At 57.2% G+C, this 22613-nt stretch overlaps 1 protein-coding gene across 2 annotated transcripts; it reads right to left on the bottom strand.

Annotated features, from left to right (window-relative positions):
- Positions 1-1988: 1988 nt before the first annotated feature.
- LOC144943912 (uncharacterized) lies at positions 1989-21764 on the bottom strand. 2 transcript variants are annotated; one of them, XM_078871772.1, is made up of 3 exons: positions 21114-21764; positions 6493-6659; positions 1989-6074 (listed from the first exon to the last, which is right to left on the bottom strand). In XM_078871772.1, exons 2-3 carry the CDS (start codon positions 6586-6588, stop codon positions 4974-4976), a joined length of 1197 nt encoding a protein of 398 aa, XP_078727898.1. In that variant the 5' UTR covers positions 6589-6659; positions 21114-21764; the 3' UTR covers positions 1989-4973. The 2 variants fall into 2 exon arrangements, with proteins under 2 accessions (XP_078727898.1, XP_078727899.1); XM_078871773.1 differs by lacking the exon at positions 6493-6659.
- Positions 21765-22613: the final 849 nt, after the last annotated feature.

The raw sequence follows: 22613 nt of genomic DNA, 5'->3' as shown, positions 1-22613 counted from the left end.
AAGTCCAAGTCGAGTCGCAAGTCATCAAATTCATGACTCGAGTCTGACTCGAGTCCAAGTCGCATGACTCGAGTCCACACCTCTGCTGAAAAGTACTCAAATGGAATTGCACGCGGCAATTCAGAGTCAGGGGCGAGAGTCGGGCTGGCAATTCAGAGTCAGGGGCGAGAGTCGGTCGGGCAATTCAGAGTCAGGGGCGAGCGTCGGGCTGGCAATTCAGAATCAGGGGCGAGCGTCGGGCCGGCAATTCAGAGTCAGGGGCGAGAGTCGGGCTGGCAATTCAGAGTCAGGGGCGAGAGTCGGTCGGGCAATTCAGAGTCAGGGGCGAGCGTCGGGCCGGCAATTCAGAGTCAGGGGCGATAGTCGGTCCGGCAATTCAGAGTCAGGGGCGAGCGTCGGGCTGGCAATTCAGAGTTAGGGGCGAGCGGCGGGCTGGCAATTCAGAGTTAGGGGCGAGCGTCGGGCTGGCAATTCAGAGTCAGGGGCGAGAGTCGGGCTGGCAATTCAGAGTCAGGGGCGAGAGTCGGGCTGGCAATTCAGAGTCAGGGGCGAGCGTCTGTCTGGCAAATCAGAGTCAGGGGCGAGCGTCTGTCTGGCAATTCAGAGTCAGGGGCGAGCGGCGGGCGGGCAATTCAGAGTCAGGGGCGAGCGCCGGTCTGGCAATTCAGAGTTAGGGGCGAGCGTCGGGCTGGCAATTCAGAGTCAGGGGCGAGCGTCGGGCTGGCAATTCAGAGTCAGGGGCGAGCGTCTGTCTGGCAATTCAGAGTTAGGGGCGAGCGTCGGGCTGGCAATTCAGAGTCAGGGGCGAGAGTCGGGCTGGCAATTCCGAGTCAGGGGCGAGCTTCGGGCTTGCAATTCAGAGTCAGGGGCGAGCGTCGATCTGGCAATTCAGAGTCAGGGGCGAGAGTCGGGCTGGCAATTCAGAGTCAGGGGCGGGCGTCGGGCTGGCAATTCAGAGTCAGGGGCGAGCGTCGGGCTGGCAATTCAGAGTCAGGGGCGAGCGTCGGGCTGGCAATTTAGAGTTCGGGGCGAGAGTCGGGCTGGCAATTCCCAGGGTTTTTGTGTGGAAGTGGAAGAGAAACGTAACGAGTGCACGCAAGAAATTGAGAGCTACTCAGCATCCTTCACTACAATAACAAGAGCAGAAAATATTGCACAATTAGTTCAAGGAGGGGGTGATCATTTCAGACACAGGAACGCAATCTTATGTTTACAATAAGGTATATTATTTGTCAAACGCGGTTTTGCTCAACACGGCATTTTCCTGGAACGTAACCCCCCATATTCGGCGAGGTGTGCCTGTGCTGTACTTGTGCAGTATATTACAAGTGCGGGTTTACCACCGTTACCGCTTGTACGTTAAAACATATCAGGCATTGTTCCACAAGTAAACTGAGGTGGGATACTCAGTATGCGAATGAGTAACTCATAAGTTACCAATTAGCAACTAATTTGAAATAAATACGGTGGCGGGATGTTAACGCCCTCGCCTGGTCTGCATGAGGCCGTGGGTTCGATCCCTACCCTGACGCCTGCTGTATATTTCGAGTTTGCGTGTCTCCCCGTGGTCGCTTGGATTTTTCTTCAGGTCCTCCGGGTTTTCCCTCCACGTTAAGTAATATGAATTTCGATTTTCCACATGATTAGCGACTTATTTGGACTGCCATTTGTGGCCAGATGGCCTCTGAAAAAGAGCTATATAGCTTAGTGGGCCTCACCTGGTAAAATAAAACATATATATTTCGTTTAGAATTCGTGGATAACTTACAATTTCAAACATGCAAATAAGCCCGTTTTTTTAAATGACACGTGTTCTGTCCACTGGATGGCGACAGGGAGCCCGCGGTGCGAGGTGAGATTTGTTGACAGCTTTTCAAGCAACCCTCGAATGAATCTCATCGATTTCGGGAAGAAAGAAAACAGATCGGTACAGAAAGAGGAACGTGGCCGATTTAATAAATAAACGACTCCCTTACACCAAGCAGTTTTCCATCGGTTTGATGAAAATGTATTCATATCCATTTATTGAGTCACTTTTGTACAAAGTTCACAACTCTTTAACATTTTCCTTTAAAAAAACACCTTTCCATTTTTATCTTTGAAAAAAATTACGTCATGAAATGCAATGCCGCTCATCAATATTCAATACTACTCACTTTTGTAAACGTATCATTGCAATTAATTTGCATACAAGAAAGCTTGTTAAACGTAACCAGTAGCTATTCTATAGACATTGGCTGTATCAAGATGTCGATGCGTCTCTTTGATATAATGGATTTGAGTAGCGGTTTAAATTCTTGGCAGCAGTAATACTCAGCAGTGGCAAAATGACCCCCAGCTCCTCTGTGCTCGTGACCTCCACCCCGTAGCGATGCGAGAGAAGGGAGGTCGCAGGTTGGAGAGCGTGCAGGTGTGAGTCGAGAGCAATGATGCATCCACAGACCACGTTCACTACGAGTTCACCGTCCTCATTCGAACTGCTGTAATGTCCACACCGCGTTCACACGCGCGTGACGTGACGTCCCAGTCGACATGCCAGCGCTGGCATGTGGTTGGACCAACGTGAAAACCAAACGTTGACTCAACGTTCCTTGTTGACTGGGATGGCTTCGTTAAAAATAATTAAGAAATATAAACATTGACAATACGCCTAAACTGCAGCATCGTCGCGCAGGGATGAAGACTCGCCACTCACCCTACCTTGCATACACATCTTATCTGGAGTAAAGTCAGAACGAGTGCAGATAATTCCTCAATGTGAGGATGCTTTCTACTAAATTCAGGATGACGCCAAAATCGGTGAGGGTGGGGTGGGGGAATCGACAAAAAAAACTCCGAGTTCTGTCTGAAGGTCCCGTGGGTAGCGGTGGTCGTAAACTCTGGTCTCGCCGATCGCGAGAGAAGTCACTGGCAACACGAATCATGGCTCCTCCACTCCCGCCTCGAGCTGCGGCTCTCAATAGCAACCGATGCGGTTATTCTTCGTTCGAGTACGGGAGCATACCATCACGGCGCTATAGAGAGGGGGCTGTTAAATGGGTTCGTCAATCAGGTCCGGATCAGCTCATCTCGGATGGGGGGGGGGCAGTCGAGCCGTTGTGTGTGGGGGGGGGGGCACCGTATCAGTGATTCACGGCGAGGGAGGAGAGAACTTGTGGGGGGGGGGGGGCAAAGAGACAATGGAGAGGTGGGGGATCAATGGGTGGTGCAGGGCCAACGGCAGCGCCCCGCGAGCGCCGGCCGTCGAATTCAATGATGAACCGAAAAAGTTAACAAAAATATACATAATTATTATTTATATTCTTTGGGTCTTTCGGTAGTCACATAGATAGGTTGAAATAAAATAAAAGAAGAAGTTTTTTTCCCTCCTGATGACGATCGCTTGTGTTGCGATGGAATCGTCGTAGTTTTTTGTTATTTTCTTTCAACCCATCTACGTGACTTTACCGAAAGACCCAAAGAATATGAATTCCTGCAGTCACGAAAGCTTTCAGTCGATTATTATTTATGTTCAGAATATAATTGCGTTTTCTTTTTTTATCACGAATGTGTTTATGTCGCAGTGTCTGTTTAGATTACTTATACATTTCGGATTTGATTTACTAATTTTCGTGTTTGGGTTTTATTTATGCTAAGTTCTAGTCCAGGTCTCCACAACCTACGACTGCTTCGTGACGTTTTTTTTTTATTTCAGGACCACCACCGTATGGGACTCAGTAGCATTGCGGCTCTTGAACGAGGTTTTATTTTTACTAAATATATTTTTTTATTTTCTTGTTATTTGTGTTGCAGACTCCTGCTCAAGTCTAACTCATCACCCCGCTTCGTGGGTGACAGGCGACGGCCTCAGACAACCCACGGGGCGCGCACAGCCTCAGGCGCGTCCCAATTAGACAATCACGCCTCTTGCGGTGTTACAGGTGCGGGCTTCATCCTAATTGCGTGGCTTGTTGTTTGTTTTTGGGCTCCATTTTATGCTGCTGCCGCTTGTCGATGACGATCGTGGACAACACGAGCACGCGTTGGCCTAGCGGGAGCAGTGGCAGGAGGCAGTGCGATGATCAAAGCCGCCTCTGGTGAGGGGGAAGGGGTGGAGTCGGTGGCATGATGGGTTGGCATGATGATGATGATGCAGTTGGTGGCTGAGTTTGGGGTACGATGATGATGATGTAGCCGTGATGTGCTGCTTCGTGGCCTTGGACCGGAAAGCCAGGATTTCACAGTCTCAGACACTTTTTTTTCTTGAGAACTGCTTTTTGTGTTTGGTGTTGCCCTTCCCGTGCACCTCCGATGAGCGCGGTTGGCTACGCACGGAGCGCGAAAGAATTCCAACGTAGATGCATGCGCGCATCAAGAGACAGGAACGCTCCCCGTGGCCCATGACACCCGGCTACCTGCTGCAAGCAGACACGGGCCCCGACTACCTTGACGCACGGATTTGCCGTGGAACTGCACTCTGCTCACCCGACACAGCCCGCATCGACTGCACTGCGGCAGCTGCGGCAGCCCCAGCTCCCTCGGTGCCACCGAGCAAGCCAATCGATTATAGGCGTTTAAAAAAAAAGGCAAAGCACTTTCATGCTCAGATAAACATAGTTGTGTCTTTCCTGCACTAGCGCTCCATCTTCAGAATAGTAATGATTACTATTCTTCACACATCTTGGACGCCATCCATTGGTGATCTGCAGTATCAGGGACAATGGCAGAACAGTTGATCTCCGTGGATAGCAAGACCTATACTGGGGAAGCGGAGCAGAGTTAAAATGAGCTTCTCTGCACGATGGTTACGGGGTAGGGAATAAGCGTTACGCTTGACTGCTACTGCTCGGGTTCGGCAAACAGAAGCTTACTCTCAGGAGGTAACAGCACACGTGCGGATTTGAGTTTGCATCTCTTGTGCATAAGAGACTAAAACCGAGTAAATTAACAGAGACAAGCGAACATCTGGGAGACATTTTCCCAGGCCTCATCATCTACCCTGATTGCTCTGGCAAGGTCTCGGGGTTTGCAAGCAGAGCGACGGCGCGGGGCCTCCCGGGAGGAGCGCACCGAGAGAGGCCCGGCTCGGCCTCGCGCTTCGGCCGATCCCCACGGGCCACGGGACCCGCGCCGCCGCCGCGTTTCTCCCTCACTTTGGAACGTCCGCGCACGGCCCCGTCCGCGCGCTCCCGCGACCCCAGCCCTCGGCGGCGGCAGCACCGGGGCTTGACGCCCGAGGACGGCTCGCGCACCGCCAGGCTCGGGTCGCCCGCGACGCCGCGCGGCGGGAAAGCGGCGGCGGCATGCGAGCGCCCGCCCGAAGCGTCCTCCCCCGACTCCTCCGACTCCTCGGCGGGGGTCCCGGAGGGGGCCCCCTCGTCGTCCGCTTCGCGATCCTCGGCCCCGGCGTTCCCGGCGGCGGCGGCGGCCGCGTGGACGTAACGCGCCCAGCAGCCGGCCGCCGCCACCGCCGCCGCAGCCGCGCCGAGGTGCCGCTGGAACGCGGCCGCTGAGGGGCCGTCGGCGTAAGCGGCCGCCGCGGCGGCCGCACCTGCGGCCGCCGCGGCGGCACACGCGCCGCAGCCGAACGCGGACGCCGCCGTGCGGTATCCGACCGCGCAATCCGCGTACGAGCGGTACTCGTCGGCGGCCTCGCCGGCGTCGCCGCCCCCGCCGCCGGCTGCTACGGCGCAAGCGGCGCGCTCCTCGCACTCGTGGCCGTGCGCGCGGCCCGTCGACAGCCGTGGCCGCTTGCCGTAGGGCGGCGGCGGCGACGGCGAGAGGGGCGACAGGCCGCAGTGGGTGGCGAGCCACGCCTCGGACGCCGCCGCGTACTGCCGGTGGCCGTGCTCGGACGACGCCGCCGCAGCGGCAGCGGCGGCCGCGGCCGCGGCTGCCGCGGCGATGGTGGCCCGCTGGAGGCCCGGGCAGCAGCTGTCCGTGCTCCACTCGCTGCGCAGCTGCAGGTGGATGCGCCGCAGGAGGTTGTTGATGAGCACCGAGCGGCGCAGCAGCAGCTCGGGGTCGTCCATGATGCGCAGCTTCTCCACCGAGAGCTGCAGGATGTGCGTGCGGTCCTCGGGCACCGGGATCCTCTGCGGAGGAGGAGGAGGAAGGGGAGGAGGTCACGCGCACGCGGGGCGCCCACGGAGGGTTCGAGCCGTGACAGACTGTCGGGACAAGTCCGGCACGGGGCTGGGTGGCCGGCAACCACGCCCGGTCGCCTTTGTATCCCCAGTGGCCATGTTTACACACCACACCAGATACGCATTTGAGGTTGAACTTACCTAGGGGAAGGCCCAGGACCGGTTCAAATAATCGTCACCGATGTTGGCCGCGAGCGGTAATCGAACTCGGTCAACTGGCTAAACGGGACTATCGGTGTAAACAAACAAAAATGGAAACCAACTCGCGTCGCGTCTGTCCGCCCACGCTGCGTGCACCAGCGAGCGGCATCGTCAGCCGCGTGAGCACTCCGCTCGGCGTGCAGGTGCCGCTGTGGAGGATCCTCACCTGCGAAAGGGCCCTAGTCTGGCTCGACGAGGGCGCTCGCTCGGCGGTGTCGCTCCCAGGGCTGCGCATGGGCGGGTGTCTCCGTGTGCTCGTCATCCGGGAGTCTGCATGTTTTGATCGTTGGCAGCACCAGGGTCATGTCTCTTGGCGCGATCAGGCAGGAGACGCTGCGGGAGCCACGGGGTTCGCGTGTCAAGAACGGCGTGCCAACGACGTCATAGCTCTGCCGGCGTGCGCGGCACACTTCTACCGATTTTCCACTGCACAGCCGAGCCACAGAAGCGGGCATGGCGAGGCAGCCCGGGTGAAGGGAAGAGTCACGACTGATTCAGCCAGGAGTCAAACTCGGGCGTCCGGGTGGATATCGCAGTGTGAAAACTACGGCACGTACAATTTTTATGTAAAGCTTTCGTGACTGCAGGGATTCATATTATTGGTTCTTTTGGTAAAGTCACGTAGAAGGGAAACAATAAAATAATAAAAATATTAAACAATAAAATGTCCCTTCTACGTGACTTTACCGAAAGAACCAAGAATACGGCACGTTAATTCGTGTACATTTATGGCAAACAAACTGCATTATGATCCCAGTGAGGAACGTGGCATGTATACTGCGCATGCGACTACAAACAATTAGAAACTGCTCAACAAGGGAGATAAATCCTGCCAGTAGCGCATTAGGATGTTTAGGATGTTTTGAATATGAGGCGTTACAGGATAATGGAGTATAAAGTAACCGTACAGCATCGCCAGCACCACGTGTGGTCTCTGGCACGCGACTCGGCAGCGACTCGGCAGCGTACTCTACTCTGTACTGCCAAACGCTGATCTGAGGCGCAACAGCCCTGGTCGGCCTAATCCCGTGCACACCCAGCATCTAGATCTCAAAGAGTGCCCTTGCCTCCTGAGCAGTCCACCAGCGTTGATGCAAGCGCGCCTGACTGCTGCTGATGAGACCCTGTGTGTCGACACCGGTTCACAAGTGTGCTCGTCTTCAATCAGTGCTGCTGAAGTTAGCCACTCCCAGAATGCTGTGCGGCTGACGAAGTGTTTCAGAAGTAGGAGACGTTTAGCGGATAAAAACATAAAGAATAAATGTTGATTTGTATACGATGAAATGTAAACATTGTAGTGGGGTATGTATACATAGATCACCCTATATATTAAAATAATTACGCGGGGATTACAAATCAGATACAATGGGATTCCACTGCGATCCAGAGTTACCACCGTTTAATCTTTGCCCGCGGCAGACCCAAACTTCAATACCGGGGCAGCGACGCCGGCGACTCGCGCTGCAGTCATCGGACTCGGCAGCGAGTCGGCGCAGCGGACGAGGCAGCGGTAGTCGCGTTCACTGGAACAGTCGCGCCACAGCGATAGGTCACAACACAAGCAGAGGGGCAGCACAGGACATCTGGCTTGAAGATCGGGCTGTACAGGGCTGCATCAATAGGTTTAGATTGCCACGGAGGTGGTGGTGTTGCTATTCCGCGTGTGTACCCAGGGGAGCCTCACAGAGTCCAAAGACTCTCTGTTATCAGGAGGGTCCTGCCAAGTTTCCACAGTAGGGTGGGGGGGATGTTGCTGCAGGTCATTTTTCAACATCGGAGTGTTTGGCCAACACGAGTGACGTTGTGTGTGTGTGTTTAATTTTAGCTATGGGAGGACAGAACAGGGGGAGAAATCGAACAAACTCCGCACAGAAAGGCATCGGAGTCGGAAATCGAACCCCAGGCCCTTTTTGGCGGGTGTCAAAGTGGCGAGAGTGAATCTATGTCAAGCAAGAGTTGCGGGTGGACACTTTCGCACGGTGACGTTGAAGATACCTGAACGGTGGCCGCGATGCCAGACAAGTACCGGGGATGGGTTCGCTGCAATCGCTCAGGTCACGTGCTTGCACTCCGAGATGGATTGTTGCATCGCAGGGCCGTGACAGATGGCGACGATACGGAGCCAGCAAGGGAAACGCGATAATCTCCTACATTACAAAACCCCATCCTCTCTGTCGGATGTGTGAAGCTGCATGTGTTGGAGTTACGGGCTTAATTTCTCTTGGGTCTCTCGGCAGCGGTGACTCGCTAAATTATTTCTGCACCCGGCGCACCACATCCAGTATGCACCTCGCGATGGCCGTGGGCTAGTGGCCCGTGCCCACTTTCCAGTCTGTCAGCGACTTGGAGAGTATCCAGTAAGAACTGAAGCCCTTGCTTTGAGTCATATGAAAGTGGTGGCTAACCGGTAACCAGCCTCCCTGACCTCAGGGTTGTTTGACCTCGGAGTGGCTGACTACTAAGAAAAGGCAGACGAGCTTCCAGCAGGGCTGACAGAGCGCACCTAATGGTGGTGGAGCCGCGGGTCATGACAGCATGGATTTGCTAATGAGAGTAGCGACTGCTTTGTGCATTGCCAGCCACCGACGACTGCTCAGTGACGAGTGTTCCAATAAGATTATAAATGGTGAAACATGTTTTAGTGCTGATGGAAGTGTTGTTCGCAGGTGTGGTCAGCTAATGATGGTGTGACGTAGGCAGGGTTTTTTTCAGATCGTTTGCAGGTTAGTATGCTACCTCGCCGTTGGGAAAAGGCAGAATTTGATTTGCATCTCTTAATGTTGCCCATTCGATTGGTCCCTTGTGCACAGATAAACCATGCTCGAGTGTGCGTGTTTGTTTATTTATATTATCCTGATATTCATGAATAGGGAAACCACGTTTATATCGCAGGCAGATAATGCAACGTGGTCAAAGCCTCCTAATTTACTCACCGCCCTCAAGCAAACCGTAAGCGCCCACGCTACTCACGTGCGTGGTAAAGACGAGACGACGACCTCGTTTATGACCGAAAATCATCAACCGCGCTTAGCCAAAATAGCGATGCAGCAGCCCTCGGTGGGAATCTCCAGGAGAGAGCGAGCGAGCGAGAGAGCGGATTCCAACAAAGAGCTTCGGTTGTTTTGCACATGCGACACCATCAAGCACCTTCAAAGCAAACTGTCTTCCCTCCCGCCTTGCCTGGGTATTATATACCACGCGAGCATACCAATGAGGTCATTATAAACACTCGCTGTGTGGGTGCGAGAGAGGCGCGGAGCTGCCTGCCAAGCTGCACTATCGCCAGCTGCAGTTTTTTTTATAAATAAATTCGCACCACACATCTCAGCCGGTGCAAGAAGACAACAACAACTGTGCGCGGGCGGGTGCTTGTGTGTGGATTTGACTTGTACGCATTGAGCCAGCCTTCTTCATCGTGAGAGCGAGGCAGTCTTCTTCATCGTGAGAGCGAGGCAGCCTTCTTCATCATGAGAGCGAGGCAGTCTTCTTCATCGTGAGGGCGAGACAGCCTTCTTCGTCGTGAGAGCGAGGCAGCCTTCTTCATCATGAGAGCGAGGCAGTCTTCTTCATCGTGAGGGCGAGGCAGCCTTCTTCATCATGAGAGCGAGCCAGTCTTCTTCATCGTGATGGCGAGACAGCCTTCTTCATCGTGAGAGCGAGGCAGCCTTCTTCATCATGAGAGCGAGGCAGTCTTCTTCATCGTGAGGGCGAGGCAGCCTTCTTCATCATGAGAGCGAGCCAGTCTTCTTCATCGTGATGGCGAGACAGCCTTCTTCATCGTGAGGGCGAGCCAGTCGGAGCCATTCCCTGTACACCTTGGGGTGCGACAGGGATGTCCACTGGCTTTTACGTTGTTTTAGATTGATTTCGACCACGTAGTTCGTGAAGCCTTCAATAGCTGCACGGGAGGAATTTCCATCTGGTACAGATACAATGGGAGGCTGATCGATGCCCGGGTGCGGTCAAGGGATGGCTCCCTATTGCTCAACCACGTTATGTATGCCGATGATCTGGTGAATGCTGCTCACTCAGAGGAAGAGTTGGAGGCGCTGCTGCTGAACCTGGAGCTTGCCACTAAGAGGTGGGGCCTTACCATCAGCCCCACCAAAACTAAACACCTGCCTGGGTATTTTGTACCATCGGACACTCCATCCCCACAACTCCCAATTGGTGATAGGGCAGTTGTGGAGAGAGTGGAGAGTTTCCCATACCTGGACAGTGTGCTCATGACCGGCTCCGGTTTAACAGCAGAGGTCTCACTCCGAATCAGTAGAGCGGCATTATCTTTTCATCGGTTGCGTAACGCTGTGTGGAAGCTACCTGGTCTGTCGCTCCGCACGAAGCTTCAGGTATTCTCGGCCACGGTCATTCCCTCCCTTCTCTACGCTTGAGAAACGTGGACCCCCCTAATGGAACATCTTCGCCGGTTAGAAACATTTAGGCTGGCCTGCCTACGATCCATCCTGGGTTTAACCAGGCTGGATTGTGTGACGAGCTCAGAAATCCTTGAAAGATCTGGGCAAAGTCCCATCGGTGAGCTCCTCCGGCAAGCAAGGCTGCGTTGGCTGAGTCATGTAGCCCGCATGTACAGCCACCGCATGCCCAAACAGCTATTGTTCGGCCGGATTGAGGGGGCTAAACGGGCGCGGCACGGGCTAGAGAAGAGATGGAGTGATGTGGTACAGGAGGACGTGGAGCTGAGTGGACTTGCCGATGACTGGTACCAGCGGTGTCAAGATCGGCCTCAGTGGAGGAGGATCGTGAAATACGCCGCTGGGCAGTTGGAGGCAGTCGCCCTCCAACAACAATGGAGGGCGGAGGAGCGACGCTCACAACAACGAGCGGAGCGCCGGGTGGCTAAAGCACAGCAAGTTGGCACAGTAGGGGGCACAGGTAGTGCATCAGCCAGTCATCTCGGTCATCTCAGTCAGTTGACCCGTGGCACCTGGTTCTGCCCCGTGACCTCCTGCCAGCGGGCGTTCGACACTTCACGTGGCCTCAAGGTGCACATGGCCTGGCACAAGCGTCGTGGTGACGTCACCGCCTGAGAGTGTGTGTGTGAGTGTGTGTGTAAGTGTGCGCGCAGGCAGCATCTCCGTGTGCGTGTCCCTCGCGATGTAGGTGAGCGCGCGTTGTGACCGGGACGACGCTTGTCGTGGTGCCGCGCACGGCAGCAGCAGCGGCAGCAGCAGTGTCACGCCGCCCCCCACCACCCCCCAGCACCATCACACCTCCCTCCCCTACCACCACCAATGACCCCCCGTACAGCCTGAACAGACTGTTGGGGCAAGTGCTGTTAGCGAGCGGCCGTGGCACACGAGGGGGTGGGTCGCCTTTGTCTCCCCCAGTGGCGATGTTTACAAACCGCTTCGAGTACTCGATTGAGGCTGAGCCGACCTACGATCGGTTCAGATAATCGCCACCGGTGTTGGCCGTGAGCGGGAATCGAACCCAAGTCGCCGGGTTCGTAGCGCTGACCGCTACACCGCCGCTCCCCTACCACCGTCACCATCACCACAGCACGCTGGGAGGAAGCGCGCTGAACTGGAATGTTTCATCACAAACAGCCGCATGGCCGCAAATGCGTCACGCCGCTCGCTCGCCTGAAGGGCGCTCCTCGACTCCAGAGACGCCTCGCAGCGTGCACGAGGGCGCCGTCTCTCGTGAAACACGCCTGGGCCCCCCCCCTCCGATACCCCCCCCTCCGATACCCCCCCCCCTCCGATACACCCCCCCTCCGATACCCCCCCCTCCGATACCCCCCCCCTCCGATACCCCCCCCTCCGATACCCCCCCCCCCCTCTGATACCCCCCCCCCTCCGATACCCCCCCCCCTCCGATACCCCCCCCTCCGATACCCCCCCCCCTCCGATACCCCCCCTCCGATACCCCCCCCCCTCCGATACCCCCCCCCTCCGATACCCCCCCCCTCCGATACCCCCCCTCCGATACCCCCCCCCTCCGATACCCCCCCCCTCCGATACACCCCCCCCCTCCGATACCCCCCCCTCCGATACCCCCCCCCTCCGATACCCCCCCCCCCTCCGATACCCCCCCCCCTCCGATACCCCCCCCTCCGATACCCCCCCCCTCCGATACCCCCCCCTCCGATACCCCCCCCCCTCCGATACTCCCCCCCTCCGATACCCCCCCCCCCTCCGATACCCCCCCCCTCCGATACCCCCCCCCCTCCGATACCCCCCCCTCCGATACCCCCCCCTCCGATACCCCCCCCCCTCCGATACCCCCCCCCTCCGATACACCCCCCGATACCCCCCCCCTCCGATACCCCCCCTCCGATACCCCCCCCCCTCCGATACCCCCCCCCCTCCGATACCCCCCCCCTCCGATACCCCCCCCTCCGATACCCCCCCCCCCTCCGATACCCCCCCCTCCGATACCCCCCCCCCCTCCGATACCCCCCCTCCGATACCCCCCCCCTCCGATACCCCCCCCCTCCGATACCCCCCCCGATACCCCCCCCCCTCCGATACCCCCCCCTCCGATACCCCCCCCCCCTCCGATACCCCCCCCCTCCGATACCCCCCCCCCTCCGATACCCCCCCCCTCCGATACCCCCCCCCCTCCGATACCCCCCCCCTCCGATACCCCCCCCCCTCCGATACCCCCCCCTCCGATACCCCCCCCCTCCGATACCCCCCCCTCCGATACCCCCCCCCCTCCGATACCCCCCCCCTCCGATACCCCCCCCTCCGATACCCCCCCTCCGATACCCCCCCTCCGATACCCCCCCCTCCGATACCCCCCCCTCCGATACCCCCCCCCTCCGATACCCCCCCCCTCCGATACCCCCCCCCCCTCCGATACCCCCCCCCCTCCGATACCCCCCCCTCCGATACCCCCCCTCCGATACCCCCCCCCTCCGATACCCCCCCCCTCCGATACCCACCCCCGTGGTGGTGGTGAGCGTGGTGGTGAGGGTGGTGGTGGTGGTGAGCGTGGTGGTGGTGGTGAGGGTGGTGGTGGTGGTGAGCGTGGTGGTGGTGGTGAGGGTGGTGGTGGTGGTGAGCGTGGTGGTGGTGGTGAGGGTGGTGGTGGTGGTGAGCGTGGTGGTGGTGGTGAGGGTGGTGGTGGTGGTGAGCGTGGTGGTGGTGGTGAGGGTGGTGGTGGTGGTGAGCGTGGTGGTGGTGGTGAGGGTGGTGGTGGTGGTGAGCGTGGTGGTGGTGGTGAGGGTGGTGGTGGTGGTGAGCGTGGTGGTGGTGGTGGTGGTGAGCACGAGCAAGGAATGGCTCCAAATCCAAACCATTTCCCATTCCAGAGGCCAAACTTTCCCCAAACCGAGACGTCTCGGTCTTGCTGCCCAGCTCCTTGCCCACCGCGCTGAAGTAAACACCTGCACAAGACGGGATTCGGTGAACAACACTTTGGTTGTTAGTGGGGGCGCGGGAGCAGGATGCGAGGTCGTGGCGTGCGAGTTGGAGGCGGGGGCGAGAGATCGAGGGCGGTGTCGGTGGGGGGCCTTGCAGGCCGTGCCAACTGCTAACACGCGCCCTGCCCTATCAGAGTCAGAATGTGTATGTAGACTGGAGGAATCCGATGAGCTATGAGGCTCTTTTTTCACAGATCGCGCCCTGCAGGCGACAACGATCGGGGCTGAAGAAGAGCGCGCACCTGCGCGCTCTCTAGAATCACATTCAGTGCGGCAGTGCCTGGGCTGGCGTGAACGCAGCACCTTGTCTGGGCCACTCCTGATCACGCTCCACTCACTTCTTCTGCCTGCGAGCCCCGTGACGACTCACACCCCGTGATGCCGTGACGACGACGCTGAACAGGAGGGCGTCGCTACAACCTGGCCACGTGGAATGTCCGAACGCTGTCGGAAGCTGGGCTTTGTGCTGCCTGGACCTCAGCAGTAGAGGAGGTCTGGGGGCCTGGGTCGGGCACCTGCTACTGCAAGGCGTGGACAGTCCTCTTCTACTCAGGGCAGGACAACATCAAACCACACGGAGTGTATCTCAGGAATAAAATACCGGAGGGGGCCTGAGAGCATGGCAGAGAGGCGTGGGAGGCTGTGGATCACGAACTGTGTAAACTCCCTGTCAACACGAGGCGAGCAACAGTGGTGGTAGTGGCGGCGGCAGTGGTTGCCTATACGCCCCCACAGAAGATGAACATTAATGTCGGGACGCCTGCAAGGCGAATGAGTCACACACTTTCCATGACCCCATCTCACAAGTGTTGGCCCTCAAGCGGCCGCTTGGGATAGTCATCTAATTAAGGTACTCATGAGCCTGAGTGAGTCATGAAGCTAGCAATTGGGCAGGAGTGATTGGAAGATGTGGGCTAGATCTGCTAAATAATAATGGAGGCTGTTATATAATTGTGCAGGCTATGGCTGCGTATTCCCCATTACATTGTATCGTCACTTGTGCATTCCATACAACATACTGGGGTCATGCTAGCTTCAAGTAAACATATCCGCTGGACTGTGTAATGATAGGACAACGAATGTGAATCCATATCCTTGACACCAACACCTCCCATACAGCTGGTCGGTCTACTGACCATTGGCTCGTCATCTTCATGTGACCGTCATTCTTCTATCGGCAACGTTGTTGGCATTCACGAAGGAACCTCCTCCTAACCGACAATAGCCCTGATATCAGCGAGCTATTAACATTTGGCAGTGAGAATTGAATCATCACTTGCAGCTGGGATGGTTTATCAAAACATCCGATATCGATTATAGACATTGGTCTCTCATGAATTCGGCCAATCAAATCCGGGGAGCTCAGCAGGGTCGAGTGGATACTTTTAGGACGGGCGACCAACACACACGAGTACACCATCTTGGGGCTGCCAGGCCGAGTTGCCGACACAAATGGGCAGTGCAAAGGCGAGCGTTGTACCGTACTTCGGTGTTATTCGCCTCCATCAACCGGTACTGATCGGTGATGAGGACGCACGGCGTGGGGATGCTGTCATCCAGCAGCGAGTTGACAAAGAGAGCCGCGCTCGTACACACGAAGGTTCACCCTCGCTAGGGCTCATCAGCGTGGCCTACCTACCGGTACTGACACTGCATTGGATAGCTCAGTCTCATTAGGGCAAGGAGACTCACATCTAGACCGTGGGGTGTCTGCAAGTTACAGCAATATAATATAACAGTCATGGATCGCCTGCTAGCTCAGCACGGGAGATGTACAAGACGTCGTGAAAAGTGACGTTGCATTCGCTGATATGCAGAATGGACAGAGAATCGCTCAACCTGTGCATTTATCAATTGTGCATAACGTATGCTTCCGTCACGCATACGCCTACACACAATTATAGACAAATCCACAAACACATTTGCATGACCGAGAAATGCACCAGCATCTCAAGACCCCTTCCAGAATGCACGATAGAGACAAAGCGACCTCAAATTCAGCTTCAATAAATCCAGCAGCTTTGTAATCAAGGTTTAAAAATAACATTCAATGTCACCCTTAAAGAAGCGTACTATCAAACGTGTGTGTGGAGCTACATTAACGATGATGATTGATGATGATGATGATGATTGATGATGATGATTGATGATGATGATGATTGATGATGATGATGATTGATGATGATGATGATGATGATGCTGCAGTGTAGACCCGCAGAGCTGCACGGTCGGTGTCTGCGTCCCCTTTCGCCGCTCCTCCATCGTTCATCCGACGCGCGACGGTGAAGGAGCCAGCGTCGTCAAAGAAGTCTGCAGCTCCGCGTGACGGAGTGACCCTTCTTCCCGTGCGCCCCGCCGGGCCCCATCCATCACACAACACGCGCGCGCATCTCTGATTTACAGCCTTCTTTTCATTTCAATCCCCCCCCACCACCCAGAAGAGTGGGCAATCAGCACCGCGTGTGAATCCGCTCAAGGTATACCAACGCGGCCGCCATTCGCCCCCGAGTGACGGCGACGCCACCACGGCGCCTGTGCCAGGCCAGGTGCACTTTGAGAACCGCGACGGGAGGTTACGGGACAGACCCAGCAGGTGCCATGGGCTGGCTGACTGAGATGACTGCGAGATGCAGCTGTACCCCCCCCCCCCCACCAGCAGGAGTAAAACCCACAGAATCGATTTTTCCTGAAAACTATTGTCGCATAAATTGTCCGAAAAGCCCCCAGGCCACTCGGCACGAGCGACACCACAGGCCACTCGGCACGAGCGACACCACAGGCCACTCGGGTCGGTCGTCGGCAGCGTGGCCGAATATTCCCCACGAGGCGACTCCTGAAGCCGTCACCGCGGGCTCACCACCAACCTCGCACGACCGCGGCATGAATGCTGCTGATCAACTCTCCGCTGTTCGAAAGCATAGGCAGAGTGTCGTGAACGCAAACGATGACGTCGTGAACTGTGACGTCGTGAACTGTGACGTCACAGCTCGGAGTGGTTTGTGTTAACGTCACTGCTGTGAGCTCAGCTGCTGAAGCTGTTTCTTCGACCTTGGAAATGTGAAATACAACAACCGGGCATCTCCATCTGCGCCACGTGCCTGGATAATTACTAACGCGATGAATGGACCTGCTTTGGTTTTCCAGGATGTCCGCATATATCATCGCTGCATACACACACTGGTCCATAGCACTGCTATGAAACGTCCTGTATCATGGCAGAGAAATGGAAGCCTGTGACACGTGGTCTATCATGTTGTTGTTGGTCACGAGTGGTGTTTTGTGACGTCTGCTCGTGCACATCATCTTGAAGCAGTGTCTCACCACGAGCATTCACTTTCACCAATATCACTACCCCACACAACAACATATATACATAATTGCGTTAATCAAAAGGACGACGGTTCGGGCAATGGGTTCTTCTTCATGGCTGGATAGAGAACCCAGAGGGGATTGAGTACAAATCACAAAATAACAAAACCACGCAGACGCCTCGCTCGGAGCCGCGGGACACGGAGCAGTAAAATGTCTGCAAGGCTGCTGCTGCTGCGCTAAAGGGCGGCACGGGAACAATGGAGTGCTTGTGTCCATGCCAAGGTATGCTGGCCCCGAGGGGGCGGTGTGCGAAGGAGGGGGGGGGACAAGAGGGGGGGGGGGGCAGTGGGTGTTCCGGGGCTGGTACCGATCGAGTCGGATTGATCGGAGCGCATTATGTAGGATATGGCAGGAGCAGGAGAGTCGCTGCGGGATTGTTCTCTCTCGCGCCCACGAGCGGAGGGCTCGACTCTCTTCCCGTACGGGGAGGGTGGCTCGCGACTCGTCCCGTCTCGACAGGCGGCCTTCGCCTTAAAAGGAAGCGAGCGAGCGAGCGAGCCAGACACAAAAGTGACCGCCTTCACAACATTTGGCCGCTTACGCGGCGATGTGAGCGCTTGGGGCATGCCCTGCCCCGTGTGTACGCACACACTCACATACACTCACACACACACACTCGCACACACACCCACACACTCTCACACACACACACTCGCACACACACCCACACACTCTCACACACACACACTCGCACAGTGCTGGCCGTCCTCCATACAGCACTCACGACACGGGGCTCAAATCAAGCCAGATGGCAGAAGCCGGTTTTCAAATCGAGACGGCGCATTCACCGCTCACTTCGCCTTCACAGACCTGCCCCCCCCACCCACCCCTCAAGGGCGCGTCCAAACCAGTGACCCCGGCTCGGGAGTTCAACTTCCACGAGACACTCCACTGCCGAGTGAGACACTCCACGAGACACTCCACTGCCGAGTGAGACAACCCACGAGACACTCCACTGCCGAGTGAGACAAGCCACGAGACACTCCACTGCCGAGTGAGACACTCCACGAGACACTCCACTGCCGAGTGAGACAAGCTACGTGACACTCCACTGCCGAGTGAGACAACCCACGAGACACTCCACTGGCGAGTGAGACACTCCACGAGACACTCCACTGCCGAGTGAGACAACCCACGAGACACTCCACGAGACACTCCACTGCCGAGTGAGACAAGCCACGAGACACTCCACTGCCGAGTGAGACACTCCACAAGACACTCCACTGCCGAGTGAGACAAGCTACGTGACACTCCACTGCCGAATGAGACAACCCACGAGACACTCCACTGCCGAGTGAGACACTCCACGAGACACTCCACTGCCGAGTGAGACAACCCACGAGACACTCCACGAGACACTCCACTGCCGAGTGAGACAACCCACGAGACACTCCACTACCGAGTGAGACACTCCACGAGACACTCCACTGCCGAGTGAGACAACCCACGAGACACTCCAATGCCGAGTGAGACACTCCACGAGACACTCCACTGCCGTGTGAGACAACCCACGAGACACTCCACTGCCGAGTGAGACAACCCACGAGACACTCCAATGCCGAGTGAGACACTCCACGAGACACTCCACTGCCGAGTGAGACATTCCACGAGACACTCCACTGCCGAGTGAGACAACCCACGAGACACTCCACTGCCGAGTGAGACAACCCACGAGACACTCCACTGCCGAGTTAGACACTCCACGAGACACTCCACTGCCGAGTGAGACAACCCACGAGACACTCCCCTGCCGAGTGAGACACTCCACGAGACACTCCACTGCCGAGTGAGACACTCCACGAGACACTCCACTGCCGTGTGAGACAACCCACGAGACACTCCACTGCCGAGTGAGACACTCCACGAGACACTCCACTGCCGTGTGAGACAACCCACGAGACACTCCACTGCCGAGTGAGACAACCCACGAGACACTCCACTGCCGAGTGAGACACTCCACGAGACACTCCACTGCCGAGTGAGACACTCCACGAGACACTCCACTGCCGAGTGAGACAACCCACGAGACACTCCACTGCCGAGTGAGACACTCCACGAGACACTCCACTGCCGAGTGAGACAACCCACGAGACACTCCACTGCCGAGTGAGACACTCCACGAGACACTCCACTGCCGAGTGAGACAACCCACGAGACACTCCACTGCCGAGTGAGACAACCCACGAGACACTCCACTGCCGAGTGAGACACTCCACGAGACACTCCACTGCCGAGTGAGACAACCCACGAGACACTCCACTGCCGAGTGAGACACTCCACGAGACACTCCACTGCCGAGTGAGACAACCCACGAGACACTCCACTGCCGAGTGAGACAACCCACGAGACACTCCACTGCCGAGTGAGACAACCCACGAGACACTCCACTGCCGAGTGAGACAACCCACGAGACACTCCACTGCCGAGTGAGACACTCCACGAGACACTCCACTGCCGAGTGAGACAACCCACGAGACACTCCACTGCCGAGTGAGACAACCCACGAGACACTCCACTGCCGAGTGAGACAACCCACGAGACACTCCACTGCCGAGTGAGACAACCCACGAGACACTCCACTGCCGAGTGAGACACTCCACGAGACACTCCACTGCCGAGTGAGACAACCTACGAGACACTCCACTGCCGAGTGAGACACTCCACGAGACACTCCACTGCCGAGTGAGACAACCCACGAGACACTCCACTGCCGAGTGAGACACTCCACGAGACATACCACTGCCGAGTGAGACACTCCACGAGACACTCCACTGCCGTGTGAGACACTCCACGAGACACTCCACTGCCGAGTGAGACAACCCACGAGACACTCCACTGCCGAGTGAGACACTCCACGAGACACTCCACTGCCGAGTGAGACAAGCTACGTGACACTCCACTGCCGAGTGAGACAACCCACGAGACACTCCACTGGCGAGTGAGACACTCCACGAGACACTCCACTGCCGAGTGAGACAACCCACGAGACACTCCACGAGACACTCCACTGCCGAGTGAGACAACCCACGAGACACTCCACTGCCGAGTGAGACACTCCACGAGACACTCCACTGCCGAGTGAGACACTCCACGAGACACTCCACTGCCGAGTGAGACACTCCACGAGACACTCCACTGCCGAGTGAGACACTCCACGAGACACGAATCCGCGTTATTCGCCGTTTCAATTGCGTTCGACAAGCACCGTCTCAGACGCGCACACGCACGAACACACAAACGCACACACACACGCGCATGAACACACACGCGCACCAACACACACACGCACCAACACACACACGCACCAACACACACACGCACAAACACACACGCACCAACACACACACGCACCAACACACACACGCACCAACACACACACGCACCAACACACACACGCACCAACACACACACGCACCAACACACACACGCACCAACACACACACGCACCAACACACACACGCACCAACACACACGCGCACCAACACACACACGCACCAACACACACACGCACAAACACACACACGCACAAACACACACACGCACCAACACACACACGCACCAACACACACACGCACCAACACACACACGCACCAACACACACACGCACCAACACACACACGCACAAACACACACGCACCAACACACACACGCACCAACACACACACGCACCAACACACACACGCACCAACACACACACGCACCAACACACACACGCACCAACACACACACGCACCAACACACACACGCACCAACACACACACGCACCAACACACACACGCACAAACACACACGCGCCGAATACATATGCAGCACGTCGCATGCATCCAATCCGCCCGTCGGGGAATAGCCACGGAGCCGCGGGGTGGGGGGGATGGTGGTGGGGGGATGGGGGGATTGGAATGGGGGGGGGGGAGAATGCCGTGGCCTGCGCAAGTTGGCCATTGTCATTAACATCGCTTTAACCCGATACCGCCAGCGTCGATCAATTTCATTAGGCCGCCTAATGGGTGGTGCAGCTCACTCACCACCCGCTGTGGAGGAGGAGGAGGCAGGAGGATCCGTGGCCGAGCTGGCGGGCCGGGAGGCGAGGCGGCGAGGGGCTGCTGCTCCGCGCGCTGCCCGGACCGCTGCCGCCGCCGCTGCCGCCGCTGCCGCCGGGCTGTGGTCCGGGCTGAGATTCGCGCTGTGATCCGGGCGAGCTCCACCGCCCCCGGCTCCACGCGTGGCCACGCGCATCACCAGAGCGCCGGGGACTGCTGATCCTGATCCTCCTGCTGCTGCTGCCGCCTTAGCAGCGGGGCAGCGCAGCCGCCACCACCACCACCACCAACAACAACAACAACCCAACAGCATGCGTCAACCAAACGCGGGGGGGGGCCCAAAAAGCGTTAAAATTATATAACGAGCGACGTTTCGGCCAATGGCCCCTCCCGCGTAGCGGAGGGATCAGAGAGGCCGCGTGATATCAATCTGCAGCGCGCACCGGACGAGCGGCCCATTGCCTGTGCCCGTGCGAGTGGCAATGGGTGAATGAGGAGGGCACGGCGCTCCTCGCGCTGGCGAGGGGGTCTGTGCGGCTCGGGGAGGGGAGCGGTGGGGCGAGGGAGAAGCGGCGCGGTGCGGACAGGATGAGCATCCATCACGACCCCATACACTCACACACACACACCTACACACACACCTACACACACACCTACACTCACACACACACACCTACACACACACCTACACTCACACACACACCTACACACACACACCTACACACACACCTACACTCACACACACACCTACACACACACACCTACACACACACACCCCTACACACACACCTACACTCACACACACACCTACACACACACCTACACTCACACACACACCTACACACACACCTACACTCACACACACACCTACACACACACACCTATACACACACACCCCTACACACACACCTACACTCACACACACACACCTACACACACACACCTACACTCACACACACACCTACACACACACACCTACACACACACACCCCTACACACACACACGCACCCCTACACACACCTACACACACGCACCCTATACACACACCTACACACACCTACACACACCTACACACACCTACACACACCTACACACACGCACCTACACACACCTACACACACCTACACTCACACACACACCAACACACGCTCACACCGACACACACACACCTAAACACACCTACACACACCTGCACACGACTCCATATACACAACTACACACACACAGCCAGACACACCCCGACCACAAAGCCATATACATCCAGGCAGTAGATCTGCACAAAACCACACGCGACGTTCAATACACATCTCACACATCCCCACGCAGTACACACCCAGCCCATTCACCCACCTCACTCGCTGCCCTCCTTCCCCCCGCCCGCCCTCCCTCCCTCCCCCCCGCCCGCCCTCCCTCCCTCCCCCCGCCCGCCCTCCCTCCCTCCCCCCCGCCCGCCCTCCCTCCCTCCCCCCCGCCCGCCCTCCCTC

This window comes from Lampetra fluviatilis, chromosome 33 (genome assembly GCF_964198595.1).
Source record: "Lampetra fluviatilis chromosome 33, kcLamFluv1.1, whole genome shotgun sequence".
Lineage (NCBI taxonomy): Eukaryota > Metazoa > Chordata > Hyperoartia > Petromyzontiformes > Petromyzontidae > Lampetra > Lampetra fluviatilis.
The sequence above is the reverse complement of the archived record's forward strand: the minus strand, read 5'-3'. Positions and strand labels throughout refer to the sequence as shown.

Bases quoted from the DNA above. Each gene is read 5' to 3' on its own strand.
- LOC144943912 (XM_078871772.1), bottom strand. From the start codon at position 6,588: ATGACGAGCACACGGAGACACCCGCCCATGCGCAGCCCTGGGAGCGAC. The intron at 6,075-6,492 runs GTGAGGATCCTC...CCTCCTCCGCAG, and splicing joins AGACTAGGGCCCTTTCGCAG to AGGATCCCGGTGCCCGAGGA.